The sequence below is a fragment of the Ruditapes philippinarum genome, unplaced genomic scaffold (genome assembly GCF_026571515.1).
Source record: "Ruditapes philippinarum isolate M1 unplaced genomic scaffold, ASM2657151v2 ctg1737_1_1_1_1, whole genome shotgun sequence".
In the NCBI taxonomy this organism is placed as follows: Eukaryota; Metazoa; Mollusca; class Bivalvia; order Venerida; family Veneridae; genus Ruditapes; species Ruditapes philippinarum.
In genome coordinates, this window is record NW_026862635.1 from 2,633 (window position 1) to 14,928 (window position 12,296).

The 12,296-nt window shown below is 31.3% G+C and overlaps 1 protein-coding gene across 1 annotated transcript in view; it reads right to left on the minus strand.

Moving 5' to 3' along the window:
- Positions 1 to 6,895: 6,895 nt before the first annotated feature.
- Positions 6,896 to 12,296, minus strand: part of LOC132719661 (uncharacterized) — a 33,997-nt gene continuing 28,596 nt past the window's right edge. The window contains exons 10-16 of the mRNA XM_060703467.1: positions 10,918 to 11,024; positions 10,190 to 10,281; positions 9,255 to 9,421; positions 8,615 to 8,743; positions 8,286 to 8,442; positions 7,822 to 8,094; positions 6,896 to 7,206 (exon numbers count right to left, since the gene is read on the minus strand). Of these exons, the coding sequence (XP_060559450.1) occupies positions 6,896 to 7,206; positions 7,822 to 8,094; positions 8,286 to 8,442; positions 8,615 to 8,743; positions 9,255 to 9,421; positions 10,190 to 10,281; positions 10,918 to 11,024 (1,236 nt within the window). The remainder of the gene's footprint in view (positions 7,207 to 7,821; positions 8,095 to 8,285; positions 8,443 to 8,614; positions 8,744 to 9,254; positions 9,422 to 10,189; positions 10,282 to 10,917; positions 11,025 to 12,296) is intronic.

Sequence of the window (12,296 nt, forward strand, 5' to 3'; positions counted from 1 at the left end):
AAATGAAGGTGGTCAGGGGACGGAAAGACAATTTAAGGAGGTAATTTGACGGAAACGGAATTGAGGTGGTCTAGAGACTGAAACAAAATTGAAGGTGGTCTGGAGACGGTGACACAATTCAAGGTGGTCTGGAGTCGGAATCACATCAAAATGTGGTAAGGACAAGGGGATACAATTCAATGTGGTTTGGAAACGGGGACACAATAGAAGGTGGCCAGGGGTCTAAAGACATAAAACAATCGAAGTTGGTCTGGAACCGAAAGCACAATTGAAGGTTGTCAGTAGACGGAGCTACAGCTAAATGAGGTATGGAAACCAAGTCACAGTTGAGTTGGTCTGGTAACGGAAACACAGTTTAAAGTGGTATGGAAACGGAATCGCAACTTGACGTGGTCAAGCGACGAAGACAGAATCTAAGGTGATCTGAAGACGGAAACACAATTCATGGTTGTCCAGAGACGGAAACACGATTGGAGGTGGTATGGAAACGGAGAAACTATTTGAGGTGGTCAGGAGACGGAAAGACAATTAATGGTGTTTGGAGATGGAAAGAAATGAAGAATGTCTGGAAACGGAAACACAACGATGGTGGTCTAGACACGAAGACATAATAAAAGAAGGTATGGAAATGGATACACAATTAAAGGTGATCAGGGGACATAGAGCCAATTCCATGTGGCCAGGAGACGGAAACACAATCGAAGTTTGTCTGGAGACGGAGAAACAATACAATTAAAGATGGTCAGTAGACGGAACACAATTGAATGTAGATTGGAAACAGAAACATACTTCCAGGTGGTCTGTTGACGGAAACACAATTGAAATTGGTCTGGAGACAGTGACATAATTGAAAATGACTAGGAGACATTGACGTAATTAAAGGTGATTTGGAGACGGAAACACAATTGAAAGTGGAACCTAAAATCCTACCCAATTATGGAATTGGGTAGGATTTTAGGCACGACATTTAGCAGGAAATTCAGCAGGACATAGGAATTTGGCCGACAATTCTGCTGGAACGAAATTTGGCAGGACTATCAGGAGGACATCGAAATTTTAGCAATATTCTGCAGGCAGGACCTTTGGCTGGACATACAGAAGGAAATTGAAATGTTTCCAAATCCCCTGCCAGCTCAAATGTTCTGTTAAATGTCCTGCCAAATGTCGTGTCAGCAGGCGTTTTTGCACAGTTTCAGTGTCTTTTTTTGTCCTGATAAATGTCGTGCCAGCATGGAAGTCGATGATACATTTGGTAAAATTTAAATGTCTTGCTGTATTTATTATTATCTTAATCTGTGCTAAAGCCATACACTTTTCACAAAGATACAGCTTCGGAAAGTTTTTTGTTATACGGGTCTTCGAGAAAAAACTTAGAATATGGAACTATTGTATGCTTTACGCTAGTGGTGTTAAAGCAAGAACATTATTTAAGTTGCCTTCCAACAAAAATGCATCATCAGTAAAATCAGTAAAACCATAACTATAGTGTTCAGCTATCGATAGATCTTAACTTGTACAGTGTCTTTATTCTGTTTGGCCCAGTTAAGATAACTTTCATATAATAAACTTCATGATGCAAATAACTTGAGAGATTTGTCGAATTGTCACTTAGCGCTCCGTCAAAAATCATCCAATCGAGCTAAAGAGCGTCGTAGTGCCTGAATATATGACATACAATTTATTTTGGAGAAGAAGGTTTACCTTTGGCTAAGTTAAAATATTCCCTTTAAGTAGCGTTACTTTGAACAAAAGAGAAAACGGATAGATTAGACTAGAACATAACAAAAGATTTCCATTAACTCATTGAGTGACCTCATTTGAACCGACTTGAAAGAAGGAAATGAATAAGATTTAAGTATAAAAAGGAAGCAACACACACACACACACACACACACACACACACACACACATATATTTGTTGCAATATAAATCGGTCGAATCCACGCTTGGTCATCTGACGATATTTCCAGATGTACAAATTCTATACCTTAAACATGCATGATGTATTTTTATCACTTGTTTTATTTGAATTATTTGACAAGGTCGCATTCGTGTTACAAGCGTAGACCAACACAATTTCCTAAATATTGGTATTACAGTCATGATCAGTCGAGCAAGACAAAAAGGTTGATTTTTCGCCTTGTTGAGATTTATTTGTTACCAATTTTGTACTTCAGTCCCTCCGATACATTGTATCTACACTAATAACTAGAAGGCTCGTAACTAAGAAACTAATTTTTTATTAAAATTTATAGCAAGAGGCATCCGCTCATTTCCTTGAAATATGTTAAATAAATATCCGACATATACGATTGTCAGGTGGCCATCATTACCATTACATTACATTACATTATATTACATTACACAAGTAATCCATTTAATAGCATTATATAAGACCTTATTTATAATTCATAGAATAAAAATATATCTGAAGTTGGTAGGATTTGAATATACTAACCATGAAAACAATATGCGTCCCAATATATGAAGTTAATATCAATGCTTTGATGTTTCCCGGCTTGAATTGTGAACTCATCTTCACAATCTTGGCACAGATTTAAAGCCGAAAGAGTTGTAAGGATCATGGTTGGCTCAGTGCAAACTTCAATTCGTTTTTTGTTTCTTTTTGAATGACTAAGTGAATCGATTGAAAGACAAGCTGCGGTTTCTTGAAGGAAATATCAATGCCATTTAGTCTTTTTGACAATATATTACAGCAATTACACATTATAACACTCGCATAATGAACTGTTTATAATTAAATGTATAAAATTAGAACAAACTTCGAATCTGTAAGAATTGTATCTTGAGTGCAATAAATTTACTGCGAAGGTTATCTACAGTTATATTTTTAAAAAAGGGAAAAATAATATAAAGAAAAAAAACAAAATAAACATTGTTAAGTGATATTTCAAGGTTTTTTTTACCTTTTTGTACTTTTGTAAAACCAAAATTTAAAAAATTAATTTTCGTTAATTTTAATTTTTTTGGGGTTTAAATTCAAATATGCTTTTTCTCATATAAAAAAGTTGGTGAAAATTTTTTTGAAAATACCCGAAATATTAATTAAAATTGGAAACCCAGGGCATGTGCAGGAAAATTTTTTTCAAACATCCCTTTTTACCCGGGTTTATAATTTTAAAATTTTTTTCCCAAATACCCCTTCATTTTTCTGTTTCGCACTACAACCTTTTGTTTTAAAGTCATTTACCATAAATTACTTTAAACTGCTTTCACACTTTTTTAAACGAAGTCAGTTGTTATATTAGGTATTATTCATGTAATTAAAATAAATGTCAATCAAGGTGTGTGCCCTAGATATTACGTCGAAAAATAGTCATTTTTATCTTTTAAGAGTTTGAGGTGCTAAATTAAACTTTAATGATTAGGCTAGCCTTACCAATTGTATAATGTGTCAGGAAAAACAAACATTATAGTACATTTTTTATCGCCTCCTGTTTAAAATCTGGAAGTTTTGAATAATTTTTCCAAATTACTTGCTCAATTGTACATATGTATTTTTTAATTATAAAATATGAAGACTAATCCTTTCAAGACGTGATATATGATAAACAGAGTAAGGGTGTAATGTTGAATTCTAATCAAAATCGAATTGAAATATTTAATGTTAGATACAATTATAATAATAATGTGTACCTTCAGCAGTTATGATTGCCCGGAATCGTATTGATGGTGGCCATACCCTTGTTAGAGTAGTTGTTAAAAACAACAAGCTTGTGTCTGTTTCTATTACAAATACTTCGTCGTTGAAATTATCATCAATGATAAATTCATTGTTGTTCTTTTGCGATGTTTTAACAACGAGACCACTCTGCTCGAATAAACAATATTATAAAAAGATTCAGAATCAAGGTTAGTACATGTTTTCAATAATTATTACATACAAGATTTAGGAAATATTCAGATATTGAAAACGTTTCTGGCGAGAGAAGAGCAAGGTCGAGTCAATGTTTTTTATTTCAAAGGTAATCATAGTAAACGATGATAACGAATAAAACTTTTATTAGTAATAGGTTAAACAAATTTGAAAAAAAAGAAATGAATTAAATAAATTCTAAGTTTTCGTTTGACAAAAAAAAAAACACAAGAAAAATATTAGATAAAAATATCTGAAATATTATTTAGATAAATTAGAGTTAGAAAGTATCGGATTCAAATAAAACAACTTATTGTTCAAATTTTTTCTTTTAAGCCTGAATTTTCAAAAACTCCTATCGGCTGAGTACTAGGACTACTGATGACCTCACTAGTTTGACAGTAAAAATTGACTAAATGAAAAGAGAGTATTATCTACAACTATCATTCAACGTCATAATAATATACAAAATAAGCAACCCCAAATTAATAAAGGTTTAATTTGTAGTGTGTGACCAATATCTAAAAGACAAGGACTAATAGCAGACAAAATTATGCTAGCAGAAGATTGATTGCGATCATTAAAACTTAAATCATTATCAGCTGCAATAATGTCATCCTCTACACTAGGATCAGTATCATCATTAGTACCAACATCTTATATGATAAAAGCTAATATAAGATCCACTTGACTAAGCCTTAAATTATTATTCCTTTGGGGAACTGTAATTTTGGTATTTCAAATCCAGAAACATTTTAGCTACAAGTGTACACATTAATTTTTAAGTGTTGTAGGATTTGCGTACTTGTAGAAATAACATATCATCACAAAACTCGTTTCCTGTGCTTTACTTAAGGACAAATAAATCTTGGAAAGGTATAAAAAGATTTATAGGTTGTATTAGACCCTGACATTTCATTTTGAAAATTCAACGATGATTGAATATGGAAAAGTATTCAGTTCATTTAAAAAAATTCCAGTAACTGATTTTAAGCTCTTAAGCGACTTAAATAGTTGCAAATACTTGATACAGGTTTACATAAACGAAAGAGAAAAATGGAATAGTCTATAGACATGCGAGTAAATAACTGAAATAACAGAATTCAGCGGTGGAGTTTTCGTCGCCGAATTTGTGGGTAAAATATGACCGTTTGCTGTTGTCGGTTTTGACGTTTTACTGAGAAAAAAACTAGCGAAACTTGAGCCGACATATATGCTCTCCAACTTATTACTCGTGCACAATGCAATTCATTGTCGTTTATGCAAACACTTCTGTACAGTTTGATACTTTTGCTACATTTTGGTAATAGCACGTATAAATGTGTACAAAACTACCATTAAATACACCAGTATCACATCATGTATATCATACTTGCACAAAACAACCTTATTTTAGAATTTTTGGAAATATGTTTTGCCTTTTCATTAAAGAATTGACAAACATTGATTACATCTCAGACGGCGGTGGATTCGATTTCAACGTAGTGTGGTGGGCCCGATAACATTTATGTATATTTTGATGCTTTAACTTGAAACATTATGCAGTTTTTAATAGAGTACAATCCTTTTCTTTCTTTGACATCAAGAAACCTGTTTACTTGATGTCTTAAATGACATAATCATATATACAAACATAATAATACTGCAGTGCGCTTGTAACGTTGCTTTTTATTAGATAATCGTAACATGTAACATTTATATAGATTTGTATAATACTGCACGTTTATAACGTCACTTTTCATTGAATAATCGTGACGTTTATATAGTTTTATATACACGACTGCTGTCAATTTTCTAAGAAATCTCACCTTTTTCTCAAAAAGGAGGTTTGCTGTATTATAAATTTGTTTTAAATATTCCTGACAGGTTATATGACCGTATATAAACGGTTGTTTTCAAAATAACCCTCGCATAGTGGCTCTGGTTATATTTTCAAACAACCGTTTATATAGGGCCATATTATCTGTCAAAAATCTTTATAACTAATTATAATTAAACACTGTTGCTGTCAGTTAATGAAGATTTCTTTTCTCTAAAAAAGATGCTTGCTGTATTATAAATTTGTATACAGAATTTGGGGTTATGTAGCCGTATAAAAACGGTTGCTTGCAATGAAACACTAGCTTAGCAACTCTGCAACAAAAGACCAATTCATCTGTCAAAAACCTTTAAAATTAATATCATAATACTGTACAAATATCCAATGAAAATCGACGTAACAGACGTGAAGAATGATAAACACATATGTGCAGAATAAAAGATGTTCAACATATCTTCTTGAAACTTGGCATGATGTTAGAATATGATAACAGAAACTTTTCAAGCAGAAAACTAAGGGGTCACCGATCTCCTTTTCTGCATGTGCATTTGTTTTGTTTTTTACTTATTTGCAACTGGGGTTATCTTAGAGGCAGGTAACGTAAGGATACGTCTGAAAACTCATTTTTTCCATTTTCCATGTTTTCAGTTTATTTATGTATGATATTAAAATTCAAATTTAATACCCTTAACAATTTCTGTTACTTTTTTTTCAATACCATTAGAGTGACTTTGAATTCTTTAAAGATACACTATTTTGAAACCATAAACCATTTTTAAAACCATCTTTCTCCGATGAGTGTCGCAACTATAAGAAAACATGAAAAAATTTTCCTTCACTAACTACAAATATTAAAGATGAAGTTAGCTTATGAAAATAAGAATAATGGATTTTATTTACTTTTCGTATCTTCCCTCGAAATTTGCCAATAAAACAAACACAACAACAGTCATATTCAGGAGCAGATAAACTAGAAAACCAAATCGGTGAATGGTTTTCTCTTATGAAATGATGCACCTTTTCATTATCTCTCATGTACAGATTTAATTAAATCGAGTCTGCAATTTGTATGTAATTTTGCTGTTTTTAATGCTTCAGAAGGATCAGATTTTTCCAGATAATTAGAACATTTTTAATTATGACTCCTGAATACTTCCTAAAAAATTACCGTTATAGTACAATTTTGACTGTTCACTTTACTAATTTCGGAAATTTGATAAATCGAATATTATGTTCGGATATTTTATAAAGAAATGATTAGCGCATAACGCATCATATAAAGCATCTTTTGTCATACAATAAATGTTTACCTCTGATAAAGTGACGTTTGTGAAAACCATTTTGGCAAATTGATGTGGTTTGAAGTTTACAATCCATTGTAGATCACTGTTCACAATTGTCCTAAAGGGGTAACTTAAGGAAGTTATAATTGAGTCTGTATCTACATACTGTATGTGGCCAAAGAATAATCCGTCTTTGTGTTTAGCTCTAGGGAACGATATCGTGTGTACTGTTTAAAATAAGAAAAAACATAACATGGATAAAAGCTTAAATGGAAGCTCAAAGGATTTCTCATGAATTGTCACTTTATAATGAAGAAAAGTTTTTTAGACAAGTCTAGCTAAACAAGCAGACCATTAATTTTATTGACGATATTACTTTTAGTACGTTTCTTTATAGCCTTTTCTGAAAAGAAGCCATTTAAGAATCAAAAGTAAAGTTGGCCGCGACATCACTAAAATTCTTACATAGTCAACTAGATAATTCGGAATTTCTTTCAGTGCGTTTAAAAAATCCATAAATTGCATATTTTATGTAAAATGTAGATAACGTTTATACTTTACTTACATCAATAAAGCAAAGACGTTATTAGAAAATTTAAATGGTGTTTACAGCTTTTACCTTCATTAGGCATATGTGCAAATAAATAACTAAGATCTATAATATACAAAATTTGGTTAAAATACCACTGCAGCTATAATATAGTTCTGGTTATTATAACACTTATACTACCTGCTGATTATTTTTTGTCGCAGCTGCTGTTTACAAGAATCTATACTCCTAACAGCGTATGAATCAATAACCTCTATTGTTAAAAAAGAATTATAAAGAAATGTTAACGTACGAATGTTTTGAAGTTTGGCAAAACAATGCCTATCATCGGTTATATTCTCACTTTTCCATAATCCAATCGGACTATTCATGTAGTGATTACAAATTCCGTTGTCCTGTCTCGCCGGGTCCTTAAAACTGGCAACTCTACAAATGGTCTGAATACTGCAAAGTTCGATACATCTCGTAAGATTTGTTTTTAAGACAGTTGAATCTCCAGATAGCAATTCATGTTCAAGAAGAGGCATCATTTCAGATGATTTGTCGCTATGGATGTCAGTTATTCCTGTAAAATGAGGGATGAAATATTTCTAAACTGATAAATGATATATTGGTAATTTAACAAAATATAACACTTTATATATCGTAAAGATTCTACTTGGAATTTTCAAGGTAACTCTATATACATGATTTTGATTGTGTACACGTGAAGCATTTCTTCCATCGAAATTTTGTTACAATCCATTGCCAACTTACGTGTCAGTTTACACCCGAACAATTTGAAATTAAGACATCTAGATTTGCTTGTTTCGTGTGAGTGTTTGAGTTTTAAGTATCTTCCTTGGATTGGCTTTGGAAGAATAAACACTTGATTTATGTTCCACAAGTTTTCAGGTGGGAAGTTTTTAAATTCCTGAAATAAATAAATTAATGTTGTTTACATGTGTAAATAACTTCCTTATGGCATTTGACAATATTTTACTCTTAAGAACATTTTTGTTCGTAAAAGTTAAATGAATTAGAAGACATGTTGCTTAAAAATGGTTGTATAAGATTATTTTATATGTTTACACAAACGAGTATACCATGTCCTTGTATAACTGTAGTTTATCCTTATTGTTGCCGAAATATAAACTGAAAGTGGTCCACATGTCACATTCTTTGGAAACGTAAACACCAACTCCTTCTATTGTTGTTACAGCAATTAAATCCACCTAAATTGATTAAAATTATTTGTACTAATATTGTTGACATAAGTCTGAATTGTTTTGAATTTACAAATAAGGTATCAGAACAATACCTAACTATATATTCTTACGAACCTTTTTGGGGTAAAACCGTTTTAATATTAAATGAATAACTATTAAATAGAGATTACAAGTTGCCAAGAAAATCTGGATTACTGTTGTTCATATACACATACTATTAAGTAAAAGTATATAGCATATTTGACATATAGATAAGATATTGACATTAATATAATCATAATTTATCATAAAATCAAATAAGTATTTGATCATACATGACAGGAGATAAGACAATATTTTTTTCCTAGTCAGGTTAAGCAGCAGGAAGTATAATATCTTAATGCTTCCACTTTGAAAATGTTAAAACTTGTTTAAAAATACATGCATAGAGATAATATCTCCCAATTTAAATTATTCTTCAATGCATTTTCGTTTTTGCTAATATGAGAGAATATTTCTTGACATGAATTATACAAACCAAAATCCACGGTGTCGGATCTGTAGCATCATGAATCCAACCAGTAAAAATAGTGTTTGTATTTGTAGGCATTCGTTTTGTGGTTCCAGAAGAAACAGTGAGCTGACTTTTTGGTACCTGTTCGTCGTCGTCTAATTCAATACTCTCAAAGCATGCCTCACCATTTTCTACAGAAAAAAACATTAGAAAATGTCTTACAAGTCTTACACAAACAAAACATATTCAAATAAAAAAAATAAATGTCGTTAAAAGGTTTGCAACCGTTAAAATTAATGATTTATACTGTATAATTACTGAAAGATCATTGAAAATGGAGTATTGATTGACATTCACGTGACATATTCAGATTCCAGGATAACGCCAGTGTTCCATTTTATACCGAATTAAACAGTATGCTTTGAGTTTTCATAGTCTAAGAAAATGTCTTTTCAGCAAGAAACTGGAGCACGTGCACAAATAACTTACTGACGGCGTTGCCGAGTGGTTAACACACAAGACTGGCAATGTAAGAAATACTTTCCACATGGGTCAAACATTGCAAGTGGCAAGCCGTTGTTACTGTTAGTAAGAAACTTTAAATCCATTGTTTAGAACTGGTTGGTTCAAGGAACGGATTCCAAATTGTTTCAATACGGTTATAGCTTCGAAACAAGCGAACTAAACAAGACTGATATTCGTAAAACTAAACTTACTTAAATCATTTATTCCCATATTAGAATATTTAAATGTCAACTAATGAAATTATTAGAATATAGTTTCAATGATAATCTCATGAAGTCAGCAATTTTATGGATTTCCTTTGCTATGTTGAAGTTTAAATGTTAAAATACTTATTTCTATCGAAAATGTAGAAGTAATAATTGGTGATATATAAGCAAATAAGCAAAACATATTCTTCTGAATTTATTTTCTTTACCTTTATAAAGTTTACTTACGAGCTTCTATACTCGATATGAAAACCTGAAATGACATGTCGCCTGTTATGGTTTCATTCAATACAAATGTAAAAAAACGACCTCGTGTTCTCCTGCAATTTAATAGGTCATTTCAAAATGTATTTCGTTTGCAGTATTCTACCAAAATAAGTTTGAACAAAATAGTTCAGAAGCGTATTAAACAGCAAAGATATTGAAACATATCTTACTATCTCTCATTCAAAGATCAGCGAATATTTCATCTGGTCAAATTGGATAAAAATAGTTAAAAAGCATATTTCTAAAGATTTTTAAAATCATCTTACGATCTCTTATTCATACAGCAATGTCAAGGTAAAACAAAAAATGTTAAAAAAGCGCATTTTAAAAAATTGTAAGAGACCTAACGAAATCTTATTCAAAGATTTGCGAACATGACACATTTTGTTGAACCTGACATGCGATCATATCTAGGATGCAATTGCTTTATATACCTTTAGAGATTGTTCTGTGGTTTTGATAAATAGTGCAGTGGTTTTAAAAGATGGTGATGCTGGTTCAGTTGATGGTGCGGTCGTTTTGATAGAATATATATATTTATTATCTCTGATAAAACGACCACAAATTAGTATGGCAGATCTGCCATTTTCTTACATCAAGTTTATGAACAGTTTGATTAATTTAACAAGGAAAAGTATCACACAATGGTACTTTTATTATAACATAAATAAGGCTTGCGACAAATTTACCTTAGATATACTTTTCCTGGAAGAGTGGTAGTTTCTGTGTTACAAGCTGAAGGGTCCTCTAATGTCCCAGGAACATCGCTAACAAAACACTTGAAATAGGTATTTCCCTGAAAGAAAACATTTCAGCACAATAAAAGTCATGCAATCAACAGACTAATAAATGTTTAATTCATTAAGGTACTATGAATTTGAAAACGCTGATCTTATTTATTTTACAAATTGTTTATTATTATTATTATTATTATTATTATTATTATTATTATTATTATTATTATTATAAAAAAAACTAAGTTTTACGGTTCTTTAGAAAAAAAACACATAAATAGGAAAAAAAAATAAAACACAGTTTGCACACAATAGATATGAAGAAAAGTTCTTAAGGTAGAACACCTCTAATGCACTATCTCCACTTTGAAGAGTATTTAAATAGGCTAGAATCACTGTCCAGTGGCTAGAATCACTGTCCAGTGCATTGAAACTGAGGCCAGAAGGGGCAACCTTTTTCCTTTTTTGTCTTTTAAACATGTTTTATGTATCTGTCAGATCCCTTATGGAAGAAAAAAGTGTTTGATTTTAATTATATAATTATTGTAGGTATTTATTTGCTGAAAATGCCAAATTTAATGGCAAACATGATACCAGATAGTTTCAAAGTTTAATAAAATAAAAACTACACAGTAAAAGTATTTTATATTTTGCAAGACAAACCAATATACATTTAAAAAAAACTAGGCAAACTTTGAAAATTGTCCTTCATTTTGGTAAACTTAAGGGATATTTTAAATAAGGCTTTTTACATAGGCAAATGGTCAAACAAGTGTTTACAGTGGGTGGGGTAGGGTTACATTTTTATAAATATTTAAAACATTGTGTTTAGAAACAATCATTTTGATAGTTTAATTTGTAACCTGAATGTCTTTAATTGTTTCTTAACAATAAGCAATAGGAAAACATGTTCCATAAAGATGATATTAAAGACTTTTTAGAGTTTTCTCATTTATTTTCTGAAATAGTCCTTCTAATGGTGCAGTTTTAGTTCAGAAAAATGTCCATAACTCATAAACCACACGGTAAATTTTGTTTAAATTTTGCATACATGTGACATTAAAGGCCTATAACTGTCCTATGTTGTCAATTTTTCAGTTTCTTATAGTGTCCAATAGGGGTGTGCTACGTTAAATCTATTTAATTGATTTACCATTCACTAACTTCAACATAGGATAAGATTCATAATTGTTAAAAATATCATACAAATATAAATGTGTAAATTCCCTGAGCACGTGCATTTTATACCTCGAACGGCGAAACCTTTTTATATCTGATGTTGTGTTAGCTAAATATCTTGTGAACGTTATCCGGTCTGCTGACGTCATTTAATT